Source organism: Bicyclus anynana, chromosome 9, assembly GCF_947172395.1.
Source record: "Bicyclus anynana chromosome 9, ilBicAnyn1.1, whole genome shotgun sequence".
NCBI classification, from domain to species: domain Eukaryota; kingdom Metazoa; phylum Arthropoda; class Insecta; order Lepidoptera; family Nymphalidae; genus Bicyclus; species Bicyclus anynana.
In genome coordinates, this window is record NC_069091.1 from 15,358,266 (window position 1) to 15,381,365 (window position 23,100).

Consider the following 23,100-nt stretch of genomic DNA (forward strand, 5'->3'; position numbering starts at 1 on the left):
TAAAAACCTAATAGGGTTGTCTCCTATCAGAAATATGAACAATATTAATTTCGTGTAGTACATGGATCAAGGGTAAGAAATATATCGATATCAATTAATAAAAGTTAATGATTTCTTATAAAACATAATTAAAATATCATGAATTTTTCAAATTTTCAAAGCGGTTAAAACGCTATCCTCCATTTTGTGACGTCACAAACACACTTGATGTTCTAAACGTCAAACAAAATTTGTTACTTAATATTTTTGTCAAAAGCTTCTTTTGGTTATTGATTAGTTAACGTAACGGCATGAAACAGTTGAAATATAGACCGTCATCGTCACCGTCAATAAATATTTAAAAATTTGAAATTTTCATGTAATCACGTTTCGTAAAATTTGATATTTTTTTTTCAATCTAGTAGAACGATAATGATCAATTTAAGACCAAAAAAGTCTCAACAGCTAGCCTATTGTGAAAATATTATAATCTACAATTGTCATTCACCTGGCATGTAGCATCCGTTTCTCAGCGTCCTGCCAGCCGGTTGGCAGCTCTGCCCAGAGCCGCTCTGCCAGTGCGGCGGCGCGCGGCCACAGGCGCCCGTCCAGTGTGGCCGAGTCCGACTGCTCCGACCATAGAGCAGCTTCGCCTCCTGGGTATTCGAAATTCAAATTCCATTTATTTCAAATACGTCATTTGATACGTCAAGTTCAACTAGGAATTTTTAGACCCTACAACCACGCGAATGGCAGAGTCTACAAGGAAGAGTCCGCTTGAAAATCAACAGTGTACTTTAGGTACTAAAATACTGATTTATTATTCATAAAAATTAAACTCTAAATTTTCTTATGTGATGATGACATGAACCAGTTCTACTACTAGTTGAAACTCAGTCCTGGATTAGCCTATAAGCTATTTAAGCTTAGAGCATCCCGCCTAAGGGGGCACCAGAAATGACCGACAAAAACAAAAAGAGCACACGAAAGTTAGGGAAATTACAAAATCTGTGTGTTACATATTCTAGCAGTAACAGTAGGTTAGTATTTTGCTTAGGGCAATAATAATTTTATACTATAGATCGGTTACGTCTCTACAAAAGCACCTCAAAAAGTGATCCGAATAATATAGGCTACAACACTGAGCGCACACATGCACAATTTTGTCTTTAGTTCCATTATATTTTAATGTATATATAGTTTTTACACTTCCTGAACACACAACTGGACATTGTAGACGATATTTAGGTATTATTTGTTTAATAACGTTCATTGTTGACCACAACTAACATTGAGTTGACTATAAGTTTCCTCTTTTGAGCGCTTCATTTTTCATGCGCTAGTAACACATCTGGCAGTATTTAATATCATTGGCATAGGACATTAAGTTCCCTTAATCCGGCACTGTTGAAACTTTCGACTTTCCAAGTAAGCTAGAGATTAAAACTTGAAGGGTTTATAAAACATGAGCATGATCTTACCGAGGATCTGGTCGTAGTACTCCTGAGCGATCACCTTGGGGCTGTTCTCGTACACCTTCTGCCAGCCGATGTAGGGCGAGCACCAGTTGTTGCCTGATCAAGGCAAATGTGATTAATAAAATACTACTAAAGGAAACAGTAACAACTATGTTCATAATAATTTATAGCCTCAACAGCTCAGTGGTAAAGGGGCTGGACTCACTGAGAGAGAGAGAGAGGTGATGGATTTTTTTTTAAATCTTTACAAGTTAGCCCTTGACCACAATCTCACCTGATGGTAAGTGATGATGCAATCTAAGATGGAAGCGGGCTAACTTGTTAGGAGGAGGATGAAAATCCACACCCCTTTCGGTTTCTACACGACATCGTAACGGAACGCTCGCTTGACGGTACGTCTTACGGTAAGTAGCCACGGCCGAAGCCTCCTACCAGCCAGACCGGGACCAATTAACATGTTAAGTCTACAGGTATATCATTTAATTTATTCTAGTGATGTACTATGTAGACAACTCACCGCTGCCCACCCAGGCACCGAACCCGCAGTCGAAGTAGAGCGCGTCGTAGTTGGACAGGATGAGTCGGTAGCCCTTCTTGAGCAGCCCCTGCACTTGGGGGTCTGCGCCGGTGGTCCACACCTAAAATGATCATTATTGAGTCATCATTATCAACCCATATTCGACTCACTACTGAGCTCGAGTCTTCTCTCAGAATGAGAGGGGTTAGACCAATAGTCCACCACGCTGGCCCAATGGATTGGCAGACTTCACACACGGAGAGAATTAAGAAAATTCTCTGGTATGCAGGTTTCCTCACGATGTTTTCCCTTCACCGTTTGAGACACGTGATATTTAATTTCTTAAAATGCACACAACTGAAAATTTTGAGGTGCATGCCTCGGACCGGATTAGAATCCATACCCTCCGGAATCGGAGGCAGAGGTCAAATCCACTAGGCTATTACGGCTCATTATTAAGTACTCAAAGTGTGTGTGAAACATATAAATTGAGAATTCCCAGCGTGGTAAGTAAATAAAATCTATTTCAAACTTTTTACAACCATTCATTAATTCATATTTTGGCTCAATAAAATTTATGATAGCGAAACTTGGACCTCGGCTCTACTTTGAAGAGACGTTTGGGCCTTTGGGTGTTCCGAACTGAGTTCTGACGTTCCCTAACTTGCTTACAATCTTCAATCTACGTCCTGGATGATGTAAGAAATGGAAGGCCTCGTCTTCACAGGCACAGGGACTAAAGGTGGATGATTGCGTTGTTGTGGTTCAGTAGGTTTCCGGATCGTAAAAGTTAGTGTTCATTTGCGTGGTCTCATCGTCAGCAGTCGTCGGTAGAGTTGTCGCTCGTGTAAATGAACCCTTATTCTTTCGGCATCTATCAGGTAATAGGGTCAGGGGTGTAAGATATAAGTAAGCTAGAAAGCTGCTTAAAATACTGAGCTATTGTTGGGAGATCGAGCTATCGATCTACGTAAGCGGAAGTCATTGTGAGATGGATGCAGGTCTTAGACTGTCTTAGAATGCCCTTGGAAGCTTGGAACGCAGGTAGGTACATTTTGCGCTTAAGAAATATCGTGAGATAGAGGCGAGTCACGACATAAGTGACGTTTGCATCCATTTCTATGTAAGGTGGTGAGCCTTTGTCTCTGTTTGTGTACATCCGTAAAGGGTGTATCTTTAGGGTGGTGAGAGGGACATTTAACTGTAAATAGTACATATATAATAGCAAAAGACGTTATGCGCTACTATTCTCCTGAGGAGAAACCAACACAGCTCACTGAAGGCGATTCTTTTTTATTCTCTACAAGTTAGCCCTTGACTACAACCTCACCTGATGGTAAGTAATGATGCAATCTAAAATGAAAGCGAAATTACTTGTTAGAATCAGGATGAAAACCCACACCCCTTTCGTGCCTTTTCAAATGTTATAGTGCCGTGTCTTTTGCAAATTTTTCGACGTGCACATGTGGAAATGTCACTCATAAAAAGCAGATCCAAAGTGCTAGTGCTAGAGCTAGTGCAAGTGCACAAAAATTGTCAGTTAACCCTGTATTTCATAAGAAATCCAAACACATATGTTAAATATCATTTTACTAGAGAATGTGTATCTAATAAATTAGTGAAGTTATATTATTTGTCAACAGCTGATATGCCAGCAGACCTGCTGACAAAAAGTTTATGTATTAAGAAGCATTATGATTTTATGAAGCTGTTAGGTGTTGTTAAATGTTGAGATTATTAGATATAGTGGGGGTATTCTAATTTAATATCTAAATAATCTATTTTAGGGATATAATATTTACTATTTATAACTAGCAATAATATTTATTTAATCTGTAATTTTGTATCTGTGTAACAATGTGTGTCAAAGACAAATGAAGTTTAGTTCTCTTCCGGTGCAACATAAGTCGTTTTATTATAGTGCGAAGATGGGAATGGTCTATGGGAAGAATGCATACCAACAGCAAAGCGCGCCCTGGGTGGTGGTGGTGCCTACCACATGTGCTGGTACTCACCTGAATGACATAGTCGTCCTTGTTGAGGTATCTGTCGGCGTGCACGTAGTTGGTCAGCGTGCTCGTCCACATGATCAGCGGCAACCTCTTGCCGAACGCCTGCGGGATGCAAATAGACAATATTCAAAATCATTTATGAAACAAGCATTTTTGGAAAATATTTGTGTGTTTGTAGTGACTTCAGAAGGCAGATTTTACTAAAAACGAGACAATTAGACTTAAGTACGTTCTTCTTGTTTCAGAATTTTATTACGGATTAAATTGCGGAGTCATTATGTAGTTAGTCTGTACGCCGTAGAAGTAGGTGCGAGAGGATTACCAGCAAAATCTCTTTATAACTTGCTTAAAGACCTTGGCCTCTCTAAAAGTGCAGCTACCTATATTAGAACGAGTATCCAAAGCTGCTCTAATAGGATCTTACCAAATTTGGCGGCAGAAAGAATAACACGAGCAGAGAACGAGGAGTGTTGATCGATCGTCAAGGAATTCCTTAACCCTACATCCTAGTCACAAGTTCAGGACTATGCTCGGAGTTCTTCTCTCTACCATGCGATGGACCCGGCACCCGCACGGTGAATCCATGGAATGCTAAGATATTCGTCTCAATCGGACTTCGCATTAATACATAAGTAAACATTGTAATACCCTCACTCCAGATCATCATCATCATATCAGCCGATGGACGTCCACTGCAGGACATAGGCCTTTTGTAGGGACTTCCAAACATCACGATACTGAGCCACCTGCATCCAGCGAATCCCTGCGACTCGCTTGATGTCGTCAGTCCATCTGGTGGGGGGTCAACCAACACTGCGCTTACTAGTGCGGGGTCGCCATTCCAGCACTTTGGGATAAGTGACTCACTCCAGATAACTGTGCCGATTTTCTGGATAAAAGTGTCTTATATGACCGTATGACGATCTTCATAGTTTTAAGAATTGATAACACGTCGGTTAATTAGGGTAATTGTTACCTTGTAAACTTTGTCTTGAGCTTTGGTCTGGAAGTAGTTCCAGAGGTTGAGGAAGCCCTCGTTGTCCAGCTGCCAGCGGTTCTGCTGCATGAACTGCTGGATCTCCACCGACGTGTTCCAGCATTTCTCGCTCACTTCATCGCCTCCCATGTGGAATATGTCCGTCGGGAACACCTCTGGTAGAAATTGCATTATATAAGAATTGATTTTTTTAGCATATCTCTCGTCGTCGTCGTCATCAACCCATATTTGGCTCACTGCTGAGCTCGAGTCTCCTCTCAGAATGAGAGGGGTTAGGCCAATAGTCCACCACGCTGGCCCAATGCGGATTGGCAGACTTCACACACGCAGAGAATTAAGATAATTCTCTGGTATGCAGGTTTCCTCACGATGTTTTCCTTCACCGATTGAGACACGTGATATTTAATTTCTTAAAATGCACACAACTGAAAAGTTGGAGGTGCATGCCCCGGACCGGATTCGAACCCACACCCTCCGGAATCGGAGGCAGAGGTCATATCCACTGGGCTATCACGGCTTTTATATCTCTCATGATGAGATAATTATAAGACAAGGTCAATCCACCACCCGCTATACCACCCTCCTACCGCTGCCATGGTGAAACTGGTCATTATTAAAATGTGAACCCGGTAGACACTTGGTCGTGGATTCCAAAGGCCTAGGATAGATAAAAGCTAACTAATGAAGAGAAAAAGACATCTTTATTTTCTTAACTATTTATAAGCGAATCACGAAATCCGCTCGAACTAAGATGAAATTTGACAAGGAAGTAGTATAAAGTTAGTAACCCTCCGCAAAAAACGGATTTAGCGATACGGATTAAAGAAGTTTAATGGCATCCGCTATTACGTTATAGAGGTAACAATAAAAAAAAAGATTAAGATATCGCTCTGTCTCTCTCTCTGTTCCCATTGCAACAAAAGAGAGAGCAATCAACAATACTAATAATGTGTAATAGTGTAATAGTGCTATTACACGGTGAATGACTACTTGAATGACAAATAAAAACAAAAAATAAAATCGGTCTCCCTATCACTCACTCGACAAAAGGCTACGCCCAAACTGGGTATCCATAACTTGCATTATGTAATAAAATGTAACTTGTAATTATTATTATTATATTGTATAATGTAATGTATGGTATTGCTTGATATTAAATAAATAAATAAATAAATAAATCAACAATATGTCTCTTTCTCTTCTCGTCGCTGACATCAGACGAATTAGATTTACCTGCAATGTATAATAGTGTCCTTTTCATGAAAGAAGTACCGCGACAAAAACCTGAAGTAAAATTGACAGCGCCTTGCACAAACGACTATAGGACCGCCATTACCAAATAACAATGAGAGCCATTAAGACAATATAGCTCCGCGTCTAGGGGACTTCTTTCATGAAAAGGACTTTAGGTGTATACATGTTGTAAAGTTACAGCTCTGGGACGTTCGTTATAGGCGAAAAGTTCGTCGACGAGTGTAAATACCGGAATACCGGATTTGGAATCCGTGACGAAATCAAGTAAAGTTGTAATTTTTTGCAATGATAGATTATAATTATTTTAGATTCGTAGTTGAGCATGACCACTCGGCTAGGGGTCCCTTCAAGCCCTGGGCTAGTGGCATTTTCCCAGATAGTTATTCCAATTCCTGATACACATACCTGCCATGTCGGAATAGATGTCCTCCAGGTATTCGTACAGCTCGTCTCTGACGGGGTTGAGTTGACCGCAAGGAGGCTCCACACAGAACGACTGCCACGGCTGAGCCTGATAATAACAATCAGTTATAGATTATGCGTCAAAAAGCCAAGTCCTATTATAGAATCCTTTTTTGAAGTGAAACTTCTTTAGGCGCATGAGGGTAAAATTGTCATTAAAATATAAAAAGTGTTGAAAATTAATGTAAATTATAAATTAAATTTTTTCAATTTATTTCTTTAATATTTACATTGCGCGATTTCTCTCTCTCGTTCAATCTTTCTCACTATAGCTCTCTCCCACCTCACTATAGCTCACTCCATAGCACTGTGCGTGATACGACGTTCGCTCTGTCTCACTTTTTCTCTCAGTCTTTCTCACTTGCTTGCTCCCTACTCTCACTTCACGGCTAGTTGCTTCATGCTACGTTCGATCTGTCTTACTCTCTCTTAATCGGTCTCGATCGCTCTCTCTCTTTTTCGACACTTCCGTTGCATACCGGCGTGACGTTACATCTGTAAAAGTTTTACTTCAATAAAATGACATAAGCACTTACATTGAAGCACACAGTGAGGTTGGTGTCCTGCCAGCCCTCGCCGACGTGCGCGGGCGCGTCGAACTCCGGCAGCACTCGGATCCCTCTCTCCAGAGCGTAGTCCACCACCGCGCGGATGTTGTCCTTTGTGTAGATCTGGGGGACAACATAAGTACATTATGCATATATAGAGACGTGATATCCCAGTGGATATGACCTTTGCCTTCGATTCGGAAGGCGTAGGTACGAATCCAGTTAGAGGCACCTCCAACGTTTCAATTATGTGTTTAGCGATAGTCTTAATGCTTGCTTTAATACTTTTACTTGGGACTAAGACGCCCTTAGGTTATAATATACCACTAATTAATAGTACATAAGTAATGGAGACGGTGAAATTATAATTCAGACTGTTCTCTCTCTCCCAAGAGAACTTAATAAGTAATGGCCGGCCCGATCCACTTCTGTGTTCTAAATTCAAAACTCGCGATGAGACAGCCAGTCTCATGAAAAGTGAATTCCTTGGCTCACCACATGTGTACCGTACCTACTATAAGAAATTAAATATTACGTCTTTCAAACGGTGAAGAAAAAATGTCTTTGATTGATTTTCTTAATTCTCTTCGTGTGTGTAATTTGCCAGTCTGCATTGGCAATTAACATAGTGGACTATTAGCCTAACCCCTGTCATTCAGAGAGGGAGACTTGCTCAACAATGAGCTGAATATGGTTTGGTAATTAATGAAAGAAGATGAGATGAGGGTAAATTATTTGATGAATTTTTGTAGAGTGACGTAGCGTGCCTTAGAGAGCCCCAGTATTAAAATTAGTTGTGGGGGTTCAAATGAAAGGCAAAGATTTCTCACAAAAGAAACAAAAATGCTCGCTTAAAAGAAATACGACAGTGTCTTAACCTATGTAGGATGTTTTCAACTATTGGGTCATAACAAGAAAACAAGTATGGAAAAAAAGAGATTGTGGATTACCTGCATTTTACTAACTTTTGCTTTCGCACGTAAGGGGTCTCCGTAGTCAGGGGGCCCAGTGTCATCGATACGGCGTAGCTACGCCCCTGGTGCGGGGTCACAATACTGACCTTGGCAGGGCTGTAAGCGCCATATTTGGTCAGATCCGGCCTCTTCGTCGACTGGAAGGGGAAGCTCTGGCTGTCCGTGATGTGCCAGTGGAATGTGTTCAACTTCACCGCGGCCATTGCATCTGTAACGTATGTTTGAATGAATGAATGAATGAAGGAATGAATGAATGAATGATATTTTATTCATGAAAATATAACCGTTTTCCCCCCAAAGGGCAGAAAACGATTATTTAGGTTTCAGCCGAAGCTTGATCCACTTACGAGATTACCCTCCAAATTTTGCCCGTTTGCAGTGTTCCTACCCTACATTTCATTGGGTAAATGAGGTTGTGACATAACATCACGCCGTCATCCGCCGGCATGTCGCTTGACAGTTGTCAATGTCAATCAGTACTCTCGTAAGCCGGCAAGGCAAGAAATTTTAGTGGATCAAGCTTCGGCTGAAACCTAAATAATCGTTTTCTGCCCTTTGGGGGGAAAACGGTTATATTTAGGTGTTCGAGCCTTCAGCTTGATCCACTTACGAGATGTGTTTATATTCTGCCGGCGATGGCAAGGCGTACTGTGCCATTTTTTATGATAGTAAAAGAAATGATAATCATTATACATGTAAATTAATGATCAACGACGTTTAAATTATCAGTATATAAATCAGTATATTATCAGTGATTATCATAGAGACAAAATATTTTTCTCATCTCTGAAGTAATTAACTAGATATCAAATTTAATTGATATTAAAATTATTGTCATTTAATTAATCACAGTTATTAATGTAGATTTCACCCAAAAGTAACACACATATTTTTATTAATTGATATTTTATTTAATGGTAAAAACAAAACCTATACAACCCATATATTCATTTAAATTGGTGTAAATATGCTGCACTTAATGCTGTAAAGTAGTAAAGTAAACCTCAAAACATCTGAGGAACTTCTTCAAGACAGCGTAGATATATTGACTACCTACTTTAAATCCTATGCTATGCTTTTAAAATTATCTGAGAAAGCTGAAAACGTGCTAATTTCAATAAGCTTCGCAGTTATACCGAAATGACTGCGAGCAGCTACTTTAATCTTTGTCTTCTGCTAGACATAATAAACAAACGAGATTCATTGACATGTCCAATAATTTCTTTACCCAAATATAACAAATTTGTAATATCTGTTTGTACTAATAGATACATATACCCTCTGACTACATAAAGTTAACCAAACCAATGTTTGATCTGTATTTTGTCAGAACCGTACTGTGTATAGTCAAAACATGAACTCTCCACTCAAGATAAAGACAAGGAGTCATGACATGCTACTTAAAATTAGATATCAGTTGAGTATTTAACTTTGACTTGACTTTGACTCATAGGTGACCAACCATGTTAGAGGTTTTGGTTTTAAAATTGGTTTCAATGCTAGTCTAACTTTAGGTTGATCAAGTACCTAGGTAATTATCTACTCGATAATTTTTGGGTTTATAAACCTATTTGACTAAGGATTTCTAAAGATCATTAGTTCTGAGTACGAGTTCTGATTTATTTATTAAGTATTTGCTAAAATGAAGTCCTACCGAAGTAGGATCTAACTGTTAACCCATTCCAACATATCCAGGCTTGATTACACGTATTAATTGTGAATTTACGCCTAGCTGTTTCTAAAATATTCTGTCCTCTGTTGCCAAGGACCTTAGTAGTACAGCAAGCACATACAATATGTTACTGAATGTGACCTGTTGGTACTCGCGAAAGAAATGTTAGATTGTTAATTGTAAATGGTTGGCTCTTGGTTCTCTGGTACAATGGAGACCTGGAGAAGAGGAATATCATAAACTTTCTCTCCTATCTGGAGCTACCAGAAGATAGGTTCTCAAGCAGTGATTAAGATGTCTCGAATTGAAGGTACTAGCGTTGAAGATGGAAATAAGCTAGGGCCACCACAGCCTTTAGTAAGTAAGTTTAAGTCTTTGCTGAAGACGTCGACGAATGGGCAATACTAGAAAAGCAATCATATTTTAGATTGGTTAGATCACTGCCCTTGTACTGGTAAACAAGTCTACTTCTGGTTTTTCTATCACCTTGAATGTTGTCTGAAGAGCTTCGTAACTTTAGAATTTAATCTAGCAATTCTAATAATCGGTATAGACCCGTCTATAATCCCAGAAAAGTACCTGGCTTAGGTATATTTGAAAATGGTTAGCTAAATCTAGAATTTACTGCTTAATGCAAAGAGGTATAGATTTATATATTTGTTATCTTCTTGAAATATTGCATACAGTTTTTTCTATCTAAGGTCCTTTCTCACTCTCTCATAGAAAATCCAATACAATCCATAATATCTCTTTAAGCTTGTGTCAAACATGTTGCCGTTCATTTTAGAAACTGTTTATGAATATTAAGTTTCTTATAGTTCTCTACTGAATCCTACTGCATCTGATGTTATAAAATTTCAAGTAGATGGTCTTCTCTAATACGTATGCAGATATATTGTATAATGTATACTGAATGAGGCGAGGAGCATGCATAATTTATAAATATTATACAATGCTATAACAGTTGCAAGCCACCATGCCCACCAGCGAAATTTCTTTATGAGTAAGTAGCATTTCTTGACTGTTCTTTTGTACTGTCTTTGGTGACATACAGGCGATTTTCCTATTTGTGTTGACATGAGATTGAATTTTCGATAGTTTATATAGATACCACCCAATATTGGCACCCAATAGTAGCTGTATCTACCACCTATATGATGAATAGAGGCAGTATGCTTGAATCGTTGGTAAAAAGAATATTATCTATAAGTTAAGTAACTAAGTATAAGTAGGATGAAATCTGAATTACTTAGCTAAATATATATCCATTCACAAATCTATACAGAGTTATCATTCTACAAAGTAGACATTTTTCAAAAGTTTAAGAACAGAAACCGTCTATGAGGCAGGAAAAGATGTGGCTTATGATACCTTTGCCTGTACATTCAAGATATATAAAGCGACGGAATGATTGTATCGGCAAATCAAATAAGCTTTTGTGGGCAACAGTAATTAATTAATACGGCCATATTTTCCCCTTGAAGGAGAAGGAAATATTTATTCGTTCCTAACTCTCTTAATTTCCCCACAATATATGTATTATATGAAAAAAATTCTATAGATTAATTTTAAATCTATCATATATGACAGATTGACAAACTTAGAGAAGAAATGCAAACAAAGTGTAATTTTAGATCCAGGCACAAGCCATAAAGAAGAATTGAATTGAATAGATCCAGGCACACTTAATTAAGTGCATGAATATTTTGAGCACTAAGATCTTTTCTGACTTCAAATATAATTTATTTATTTTTCCTTCTCATATTTAGTTCGTGGACATTTTCTCGAGCCAGAGCTTCTATGGAGTGACCTGTTTTAATTGGGTCTGGTACCGGGAATCGAACCCGAGCCTTTATGTGTGAGCCAAGTATCTAGCCAATAATGACTAACCCATACCGGAAAATATTTATTTATTACATCTTGCATTTTAATATGATAAAGCCAGTTGACTTTCGGTGGCTAAATGGGTGTTGTACAGTGAAATACATTGGAAAAGATTGTGGAATCTCTTATTTGAGGCTTTATATATAGGTCTCAGGCATTGTATGATTTCCACCCTTTTTGTATCTAAAGTGCAGTCATGTATCACGAGTATCTGAAGTGCAACATTTACTGTCACTGTCACTGCATTATGAAGTGATTGTCTGTGAACGCGGGGTCATCTTTGCTAATGCACTATTTAGTATTATCTTCAGTCAAGTAAAGACTGGACTGTTGTTGTATATTCGAATATTCGCGAAACTTCTGGGATATCATTCCCAGAAGCTTCGCGAATATTCGCGAATATTCCTTGCTTGGCTAGGAATTTTTACTGCATGTCCCATTTTGCTTTAAGATAAAGTATTTATCAAAATAAAAAGATTAGTTTCCTGGTCTTGCTAAGATAATCTTCTAACTGAACGGGAGCAATACAACAACATTCAGTATTTATATACTCTAATAACATTGTATGATGCTTGGTTCTAAGATTTTATTACGTTGCTCCAATAAACTTTCTGTGCAAAGTAAATTTTTCTTCCAATACAGTCAAGACGAGGCAACTTCGTCCATAAGGAAGGCCATCAACTGGATCTCTTAAAATATACAAAGCCTCTCAAAATAGAGGAAGGGCAGTAAGGACAAAGAGCATCCGTTTTAAAGAATCTATTATCGTATGCATCGATCAGAAACATTTGTTTCATTGTTGAAAGTAGGAAATAAATCAGGACTCACAGCAGTAGTTAAATAATTATGTTAGCTTCAAATGATAAGTATGCTTTTGCGTTCTCTAAGCCCATGCGAGCTTTAGACACTATAAACATGCGGTAGATGGAGAGTATGTATAGTGAAACGCAGTAAACGCGTAATTTTCATATTCCACTGAAATCTTTTCTTCGAACACATCCAGGTTTGATGTGTTACCAAGGAGCTTCAATATTTATAATAAAAATTCATCAAGCATTTATAACTTTCTTAAAGACTCCCAATCAACTTGAGTTTACATACGTTATGTATTCCATGATCTATAAAGATCGTCATTAAGCTGATTACTGACGTTCAGGGACCCTGGTAATTGAAGAGTACCCAAATACGCGCCTTAGACTTCAGGCGCGCAGCCGACAGGGCAGCTGTCAGAGGTCACTTAAAGGACAAGCAAATAGCAAATAGCTGACAAATAGGCATCGTAAACGCCGGCCGTCTCAGCCAAAGCATCGACGGACAACTCAGATGACGTCTCAGTTAGCGAATCAGCCGTGCAGCCGACATTCCAGGCGACGCGTTGGTCAACATCCCAGACGACGCGTCAGCCGATATTTTAGACAACGTCTTAATCAGCAAATCAGCCGACATCTCAGATGAAATCCCATTAAACGACACCTCAGCCAACGTCTGAGCAGCCGACGTCTGTGCGGCCGACGTCTGCACAGCCGACGTCTCAGCCGACGTCTGTACAGCCGACGTCTCAGCCGACGTCTGTACACCCGACGTCTCAGCCGACGTCTGTACAGCCGACGTCACAGCCGACGTCTGAGCAGCCGACGTCTCAGCCGACGTCTGATCAGCCGACGTCTCACCCGACGTCTCAGCCGACATCTCGGCTGACGTCTCAGCCGACGTTTGAGCAGCCGACGTCTCAGCTGACGTCTGCGCAACCGACATCTCGGCCGACGTCTCAGCCGACGTCTGAGCAGCCGACGTCTGAGCAGCCGACGTCTCAGCTGACGTCTGCGCAGCCGACATCTCGGCCGACGTCTCAGCCGTAGTCTGAGCAGCCGACGTCTCAGACGACGTCCCAGGTGGGACGTCATCTGCTCATCATTCAGTAGGACTATACAGCGAGTTTGCCGTCCGAAGAGCGGGCATTCGCTAAGATGAAAAAGAGAAAAACTCTCATTCAGTATAGATCTACATAGCAAGTCTGCCGTCCGAAGAGCGGGCATTCGCTAAGATGAAAAAGCTTGTAGAGAGTCACGTGGACACTCGACAGCGAACAATACACATCGGTCGTACAAGATGGCTACGATTTTTTCGTTACTGTCTTCATTTGGTAACTAGGTCTATCCAGCGAGTCTACCGTCCGGAGAGCGGGTATTCGCTTAGAATTGAGAATAATCTCTCATCTAACTAGACTGTTGACAAAAATATTCTCCAACAAATTTCACTGTGCACTATCACTATTTATTAATATTCACATTTAACACTGCTCACTTAACAAAATTTGAAGACGTACTGATTGACATTGACAACTGTCAAGCGACATGCCGGCGGATGACGGCGTGATGTTATGTCACAACCTCATTTACCCAATGAAATGTAGGGTAGGAACACTGCAAACGGGCAAAATTTGGAGGGTAATCTCGTAAGTGGATCAAGCTGAAGGCTCGAACACCTAAATGTAGGTTTAACATGATGGTACATTTATAGAATTGAGCCTTTATACATTTTACCATAACTGGTGTATGAATTATCTTAAATAATTAAATACATTTGAACGAAAAAATAAAACTAAAATAATACAATGTCAGAATTACAAAATAATAAGTTACAAAATGTCCATGTCCATAAAATAATCTTGAATGTCATAATAGCTTTTTTTAGTAATAAATTATAAATTTTACATTTAAATATTGACCAGGGCTTCTCTTTTAGACTGTTAGGAAGTTTATTATATATTTTTATTGCCATACAAAAAGAACTCTTGGCATATATTGTCAATTTGTGTTGCAGATTGCGACGAACATTTTTGAATTGATGGAAGAGCTCTATTGTACGAGGAAAACACATTACCTACACTCAGTAGTTCTTGAGCAATACTGTTTACCAACAAACAAATTAAAAATGAGGGTACAAATCACTAGTCATTTCACACCTAATAATAATTTTAATTAACTTGTTCTAAAATTAATGAAAATAAATTTGATTAATAAGCTTAGAACAATTAAATATGGTTAATAAATTTTGAATAACATTTTATAAACAAACCATACATAATTTAAAATAAATAAGTTATGAAATGAGATGCGTTTTCTACCTTCATGTTCAATTTCTTTATTGGTAAACAGTATTCATCAAGAAAGGCTGTAGTATAGAAGACCCGAGCAACAATGAACAATGTGGTGGAAACGGGAAAAGGGGACAGACATTTTTTCTTACATTGCTGAGGCCAATGACGAAAATAATAATATCAGCCCATGTAACCAAATAGCACGTCGATTCTCTTTTTTTTATATTCTTTAAAAGTTAGCCCTTGACTACAATCTCACCTGATGGTAGGTGACGATGCAGTCTAAGATGGAAGCGGACTAAATTGTTAGGACTTAGGAGGAGGATGAAAATCCACACCCCTTTCGGTTTCTACACGGCATCGTACCGGAATGCTAAATCGCTTGGCGGTACGTCTTTGCCGGTAGGGTGGTAACTAGCCACGGCCGAAGCCTTCACACCAGCCAGACCTGGACAAATTAAGAAAATCTCAGTCTGCCCAGCCGGGGATCGAACCCAGGACCTCCGTTTTGTAAATCCACCGCGCATACCACTGCGCCACAGAGGCCGTCAACGTCTTTCTACGATCGCAAACGCTTCGAAAATTAGAAAGTCGACACACAGAATCGACGTGCCACTTAGCTAGGCGGGCAGTTTTATTACTCTACTTGATACTTTACTTTTTTAAAATGGTCTTAAATTGCTCATTATAGTTTTACTAGATTGTAAAAAAAATCATATTTTTTTCTGAGACGTGATTACATAAAAATTTCAATTTATAAATATTATTTTGACATTACGAGCCAAAACGCCTGTCGGCCATGATTATCTATATTTCAACTGTTTCATGACGTCACTATAACAAATCCCTTACAAATACTCTAACAAATGCTATTTCAACAAAAAACACGCATTTCAAAAAAATATTTACAACTGTGACTTCTAATTATTTTTTGTAATTTTTTTTTGTAACGTGCTGGGCCAAAATGGCTGAATGGCTGGAACCATGACCTTTAAAATAAAATAAAAGATTTCCAACGAAGTTGCGGGGGTCCACAATATTAAAAATAAAATTAAGTATAGTTTAATTGTACTAGTATATTACCAATGGTAGCCATAATAGACTCAAGGGAGTAGTAATTCCTGGCAGTGTCCAGCAGGATACCCCTGTAAGGGTAGGCAGGCTTGTCATCTATGGTGACATCTCTCGCTATCTGAAACATTAAGTAACTAGTATCAGTACCGATGATGTCTAGTATAAATCTCCTTTAAATTATTGTGATTGAAGAGCTAGAATATTATTTTTAATAATTGTAAAATGTAATTTGCTTAATTTCGAAAAAGGCTTCGAAGATTTTGTAGTGCAGGATCCGGGGAGCATTTTTAACATTGATTAATATCAAGTTAGTTTTCCGTAAGGCTTAGTTCGGACTAATTTAGTATTTTAGTCGAGTACGAACTATTTTTGGATTTACAGCCCAAAAATCGTTTGTACTCGACTAAAATACTAAAGTAGGCATAAGTAGCTTCATCTTGATGACACGCTCAACTTTTATATTTACGAAAATTCTTGATTCTAGTAGTTAGCGCTAGGGTTACCTACTAAGTAATGAACATTTGAGAATGTAGGAATTTGTAACAGTAAAAAAACAGCTGGTTAGTAACAATTTGTGATGACCTCGTTAATGATACATGTTTTGAGGAGGGGAGATCATCAAAAATAGTTACTAACCAGCTGTTTTTTTTTTACTGTTGCTTAAATAACAGTTATACATCTTAACAGGCTCACATTATGTCGATAGAGTACTTATAGTAGAGTACAATATGTGGATGATCTAAAAAGGATTCAATATGTCGCAATATTTTCGAAAAAAAAAACAGCTAAATGGCGGCTGGTCACCGACCATATTATAAACATTGAACCCCTTTCACGTTAAGTTTTATTTACATAAAATTGTTCTTTATCTTTTTATCAGAGGTTAAAAAACTTCTAAAACTGTTTCATTTCATGTTAGTTCATGTAAGTCGCGTCAAATAAAAATAGCGCTGGCTGCTTTCATGTACCTATCATGTTTCATATAATATTTTGATTAGAAAATAATTTTTTTTCCAGACATCTAAGTATTATTATTGTTATTATACCTAGTAACATTCTTCAACCGCTCCTTCCCACAGTCCGAAAGCTCCCCCTAATTCCTCAACGTTGTAGTAGACACAAGGTTTATATTTATAACCAGCCTACGTACAGATAATAAAAAATCGATAATTCTTTCTTCATTAAAGGTAATGAGGCCATGAGTACATACACATACACATAGTACACATGTCTTTGCATCTATGTCTTTATTACCACTGTGTGGTAGTGAGCACAAGTTTTTATATCGTATTCATACACCACAATTAGTTTCAGCGATCAATTTACGTGACTCCTTTTATACATTTATCTAAATAATGTGTTTTTTCATCAAACCTTTACGCTCAAATGTAATTTACATAAATTTAGCACGCCTTTAACTTATAAGGTGGCTATGTTAATATCTATATGACCGATGAATCAGATCGTCATTGTGATTCTATTTAAATCAGCTTACAAATAAAAAGGTTCTTCATCTTGACATTTGAATGCGACATCAATATTTTATAATTACCATTAGGCTTTGACCTTATTTGCATGATCATAAAATTGATGATCTTTGAGCAATGACTAATATGCATTCGAGTTGATTTTTTCAAGTCGAATGCATATTCATACTCGAATCGACTTTGTCAAAGTGACGTTTTGATTCCTAAATAGCTGCCTTTTTTATGGGTTTCAAGTTAATTATGCGTTGCGCAGCCATACGCTTCATGTTCAGAGAGGACTAGATATTTGGCGCGTACTATAGGTACGCATAAATACTTATATTTAATGGTATCTAATCTAAGTAAGTAAGCACTTTGATTAATAACAATGTTCAACGACAAAAGATTACGCGCACAAAAATAACATCGAAATAACCAGGCGGTTGGTGCCCTACTTTTTAGCCTTTGATTATTTTTAATGCATTTTTACCTATCATAGCGGATAGGTAGGTACTTGTATTTTTTTGTTCATCGCATAAATGTGTTTGAAAATACAAACAGACTTGACTTTTTAAAAGGTAAACATTTTTCAGCTGCCCCTGGTAGAGTTGAGGAATTAACCTCGAAGATAATGTTTTAATTTACCTATTATTATATTATCCTATATTATTTTTATTTATATTTTTCTTTCTCCTAGGCTTGGATTAACTTTTGACTTGAGATTAAAGAAGTACAAACGCATCAGTGTGTCCAAGGCTTTAGAAAACAATAAAAATGTCACGATATGATCTCCCCCATAACTGGAAGTGGTTATGCAAATAGGCGAGGAGTCAACGGTCGCGAACCGGTTTCGAAATGTTTAAAGGACATGATTTGTTCTTGAAATCGGTTTGCGATAAAAATAGATAACAAATGATATCTTATCCATATTTGTTGTTGTCTACAAAGCTGAAATATCCATATTTGTATCATAAAATCAAAATCTTGATTCATTTATTACATGCACTTTTGTAACATCAAGTTATTTGTAAAGACTATCACCGCTTCGGAAGGCAGGTTCTGCTGAGAAGAAAATGGCAATAAAATATTTCCTATAGGTACCTAATCTTACTTATAATAAATCTGTAGAGAGGTCAATTCTGTACATGAAACATATTTCCAAAATAACTATCAGGGGGGGATTAGTGGTCGATACTGATGCCAAAAATGCAATCAGTAAAATTTTTGTCTGTCTGTCTGTCTGTCTGTCTGTATGTTCTCTATAGAAACAAAAACTACTCGACGGATTTTAGCGAAACTTGGTACAATTATTCTTCATACTCCTGGGCAGGTTATAGTATACTTTTCATCACGCTACGATCAATAGGAGCAGAGCAGTGAAGGGAAATGTTGGGAAAACGGGAGAAGTTACTACATTTTTTAAGGTTTCGCCGCGTGGTATGTTCGTTATTGAAACAAAAACTACTCGACGGATTTTAACGAAACTTGGTACAATTATTTTTCATACTCCTGCGCAGGTTATAGTATACTTTTCATCACGTTACGATCAATAGAAACAGAGCAGTGAAGGGAAACGTTGGGAAAACGGGAGAAGCTTCCGTCGCGTGTGCAGCCTTAATGGGTAGGGTAGGGGAAGGGTAGGGTAGGGTAGGGAAGGAGTAGGATAGGGCAGGGTAGGGGTAGGGTAGGGGTAGTTAAAAGTTTACATCTACCTTCACGCGGACGAAGTCGCGGGCGTCCACTAGTAAATAATAATTGTGCCTTAAAATAATACGATGAATTGATCCTATTGAGTTTCTCTATTGACAAATACGAAAACGTTCTAACATTTGCATCCATTAATACAAGTAGCTGACAGGTAGGGGACAATTGAATACATCTATCAGTGAAATTCATAGACGTTGTAGAGGCACCCCCAGGGGATCATTTACCCACTGAGTGTCAAATTCTCAAACAAATAGAGGTTAAATTCGAATGATTTATTGGTATATGTACCAATTCAGTTGCCCCCTATAAGATTTTATAGGTGTTTATGATAGTAATAATTATATTATACTAACGGACCCAGTCAAGCTTCGCTTTGACATTTATACACTTCACTATCCCTACCCTACTCCTATCCTACTCCTACCCTACCCCTACCCCTACCCTAAGCGTACCCTACCCTACCCTAAAAAAACTCCGTAGGAACCATCCTCGTACTTCAAGTATTCTAAAAAAAAAAATTAACGAAATAGGTTCAGCCGTTCTCGAGATTTTCGCTAAGCAACAGATTTAACGACTAATTTTTATATTATAAGATATTTATTTTTTTACCGTAATAATCTTACCGAGATATACTAGGTAATACATATTAATGTGTAAATTATAATGATCAATACAGAAACAGAGATATTAACCGCGTTCGGCGTTAATATTCAAGGAAAATGATGTAGATACTATATTCCAACAACAAAGTAGAACCTGGTATGGATATGTAAAGGTTAAAGTGAAACTTAACAGTATCTGAACGAGACAGGCCTAAGGACATTTGTAATTTAAGGAAAAGGCGTTCAAAAGCTAAGGATAAAATATAATAATTGGATTCGTGTGAAGTGAAACCCAAAAATGTTTTATACTTTGTAAAATATTGTCATTGGGTTACAGAAAATATTGTGGTCAATATATTTTAAGAAAAGTTTATGAATCATTATCAACATTTGGTTTACTTAATTTTGTAACATAATCTGTATGAAGTAAACCCAATAAAAATACCATGATAAGAATATGTTACACGATTCAATTAGCATAATTTCTATTCCTTTTAAAATGATACAAGCTAAATGTCGAATGATATAATAATAGGTCGACAAAGGACATTCGAAATTTATTGCTCAGATATCAAAATAGAAAAAAAAAACACTTCAAAAAGATGCACTGATTTACATCAGAAAGAAAGAAATAAATTAGAAGAGATAAAGGTCATGATAATAAAACGGATATTAATACAAAATAAACAAAGCGTGTTTTAAAAGATTATGCTAATTTAAAATGCAATTATGCATAGGTATAATCATTTAGGGAGTTTTTTTTTTGAACATTATTAAGAATAGACTAAATAACAAATATGCGACATAAACATAATTAAAGCAAAATAAAAAAAATCTACAATATAAATTGGAATTTAATATAATCTACCGATTTCAGATGATCTCAATGTTTGGAACATTAACAACAAGATAAAAAAAGAAACACCTTTTATTCTTAGGAACCTGTAAATGCCCATAACATATAATAATATTCTCTTATAATGGGAAATTTAATAAAATAATATAACCACACATATTTAGAATTCACATATCGAGAATCAAATTGCCTCCTCATGTTGCTAAACGGAATTTCTTCTATCAGTATGTTAAAATACATGTGGCGCCTCAAACCGAGGTTTTTTATGTTTCTCAAAGTCAGTCAGTCAAACGTTATTATATCTAGGTATGCCAATATTATGAAACGGAAAGATTTGTATTTTTATATGCAACTAAAAAACTACTGGAACGCTTTGAAAGATTCTTCAACACAGCGCATACAGTATCTCCATTCGCCGCCCGCGAGTATTTTATCGGTGAGCCCGTCTGCGTTGAAGAAGCCGACAGTCAGGGTGCGGTTTTAATCTACCGTTGTGAGCTATTTAAAAAATCTTTATATTCTTCTATCGCGCGGAGCATAATACTGTGCTCGCCTATTGCCCTTAGTGGGTTTACTTTATATTTCTTACATGTCACGTAACGGATACGATGGACGACCGGTCGTTCATTTAGGAGTCAAATCTATGTGTATGTATTTTATCGTCGTATTACCATTAGGTATGGGAACTACGGTTGAAACTGCGAGGTTCAGCTAGTTGTAAAATAAATAGGCATAAGTAGAACAACAATTTGATAGAAGATATTCTTAAAAATGAAAAAACATTAAATAATTAACGAACGAATTAAATTGTTAACATGCTCACCAGTAAGTGGTTCTTGATGTCATCAAACACAATGAGCTGCGACAGAGTCTCCAGTCCGTGTCGGATGCCGAAGAAGTTGTTCGCGAAGATGGTGGCGTTGATCCTCTCGTTGGACTCCGGAGATACTCGCAGACTGTAGCTCTCGTCAGTGTCGCTCAGGGTGAACTCTATGGGCAGATATTCATCTTTATCAGCATTGGCTTTTCTAGGATTATTTCCTAGGGTGGACCTGGCCCCTGACATGACGCTGAGCAGAGTCGACACTCAATATAGAAATTTCGTTTACAATATTTATGGACGCTGGCCTTCTGTAACGATTTGACTGGTTCTATTGATTTTTCTTTGTATACTTTGTATTTTGGCGTTCAACATAAATGTATAAATCGGAATCCCATTCTATATACGCCTATGTTTATCAGTCTACTACCTCGTGCCCGCGACTTCGTCTACGTAAAATTATGGTTTCCACAATTTTTTCTAAATAACAGCCAAATCCACATTTTACATTAATTCCTTTATCCAAAGATTGTCAGATATTGCCATGAGCAATAAGACCGCCTTGATAGCCCAGTGGATATGACCTCTGCCTCCGATTCCGGAGGGTGTGGGTTCGAATCCTGTCCGGGGCATGCACCTCCAACTTTTCAGTTGTGTGCATTTTAAGAAATTAAATATCACGTGTCTCAATCGGTGACGGAAAACATCGTGAGGAAACCTGCATACCAGAGAATTATCTTAATTCTCTGCGTGTGTTAAGTCTGCCAATCCGCATTGGGCCAGCGTGGTGGACTATTGGCCTTATCACTCTCATTCTGAGAGGAGACTCGAGCTCAGCAGTGAGCCGAATATGGGTTGATGACGACGAATAAGACCGCCTTTTGCACATATTTGTTCACTGTTTTCTTCTATTGTCTTTGTTCATTGTTTTTTCTTTTGTGTAATAAAGTTTAGGTATATAAATAAAAAACCCAGTCAGTAGTTTTTGCGTTAAAGAATTCATACCATCATTACAATCAGTTTTTCGCAAATCTCGCAGGAACCAAGGTTTCTTTCGGGATTACTTATGTGTTAATCTAAGGTAGGTATAATCTTTCTTCGTTTTAAATTTCAGCCAAATCGGCTTAGTAGTTTCGGCGTTAAAGAGTAACAAACATCCATACAAACTTTCGCGTTTGTAATATTAGTAGCGCACTACGGCCGCGTGGCGCAGTGGGTAGTGACCCTGCTTTCTGCATCCACGGCCGTGGGTTCGATTCCCACAACTGGAAAATATTTGTGTGATGAGCATGAGTGTTTTCCAGTGTCTGTGTGTATTTATACATTATATAAGTATTTATATGTAGTATATAATTGTATATTAATATTATAATATCAACTATCTTAGCACCCATAACACAAGCTACTCTGTATGTTTACTTTGGGACTAGATAGTGATGTGTATTGTTTAAGTATATTTATTTATTTTATTTATTTTATTTAGATTTAAATGGCCAGTGGTAGAGTTTTTGGTGTTATTACAGGTTATTTCATGATTAAAGATGTACATGTTATGAGAATAAAGATTTATTTTCAGTAAATAAATCATTTCCTAATATACCTAAAGCACCTACGTACGCAAAATTCTACGGTATTATTCTATTATTTACAATTAGTTTCGGTACTGTGTCGTTTTCCATAACAGGTGCTGTTAAGGAA

The 23,100-nt window shown here is 37.7% G+C and overlaps 1 protein-coding gene across 2 annotated transcripts in view; it reads right to left on the reverse strand.

The window, feature by feature from the left end:
- Window positions 1–23,100, reverse strand: part of LOC112049569 (chitooligosaccharidolytic beta-N-acetylglucosaminidase) — a 34,519-nt gene that overhangs the window by 672 nt on the left and 10,747 nt on the right. For both annotated transcript variants that reach the window (XM_024087512.2, XM_052883595.1), the window contains exons 6-15: window positions 21,406–21,572; window positions 15,961–16,069; window positions 8,308–8,429; window positions 7,236–7,370; window positions 6,643–6,748; window positions 4,963–5,138; window positions 3,990–4,088; window positions 1,975–2,095; window positions 1,461–1,553; window positions 488–635 (exon numbers count right to left, since the gene is read on the reverse strand). In XM_024087512.2, coding sequence (XP_023943280.2) covers window positions 488–635; window positions 1,461–1,553; window positions 1,975–2,095; window positions 3,990–4,088; window positions 4,963–5,138; window positions 6,643–6,748; window positions 7,236–7,370; window positions 8,308–8,429; window positions 15,961–16,069; window positions 21,406–21,572 — 1,276 coding nt within the window. The remainder of the gene's footprint in view (window positions 1–487; window positions 636–1,460; window positions 1,554–1,974; window positions 2,096–3,989; window positions 4,089–4,962; window positions 5,139–6,642; window positions 6,749–7,235; window positions 7,371–8,307; window positions 8,430–15,960; window positions 16,070–21,405; window positions 21,573–23,100) is intronic.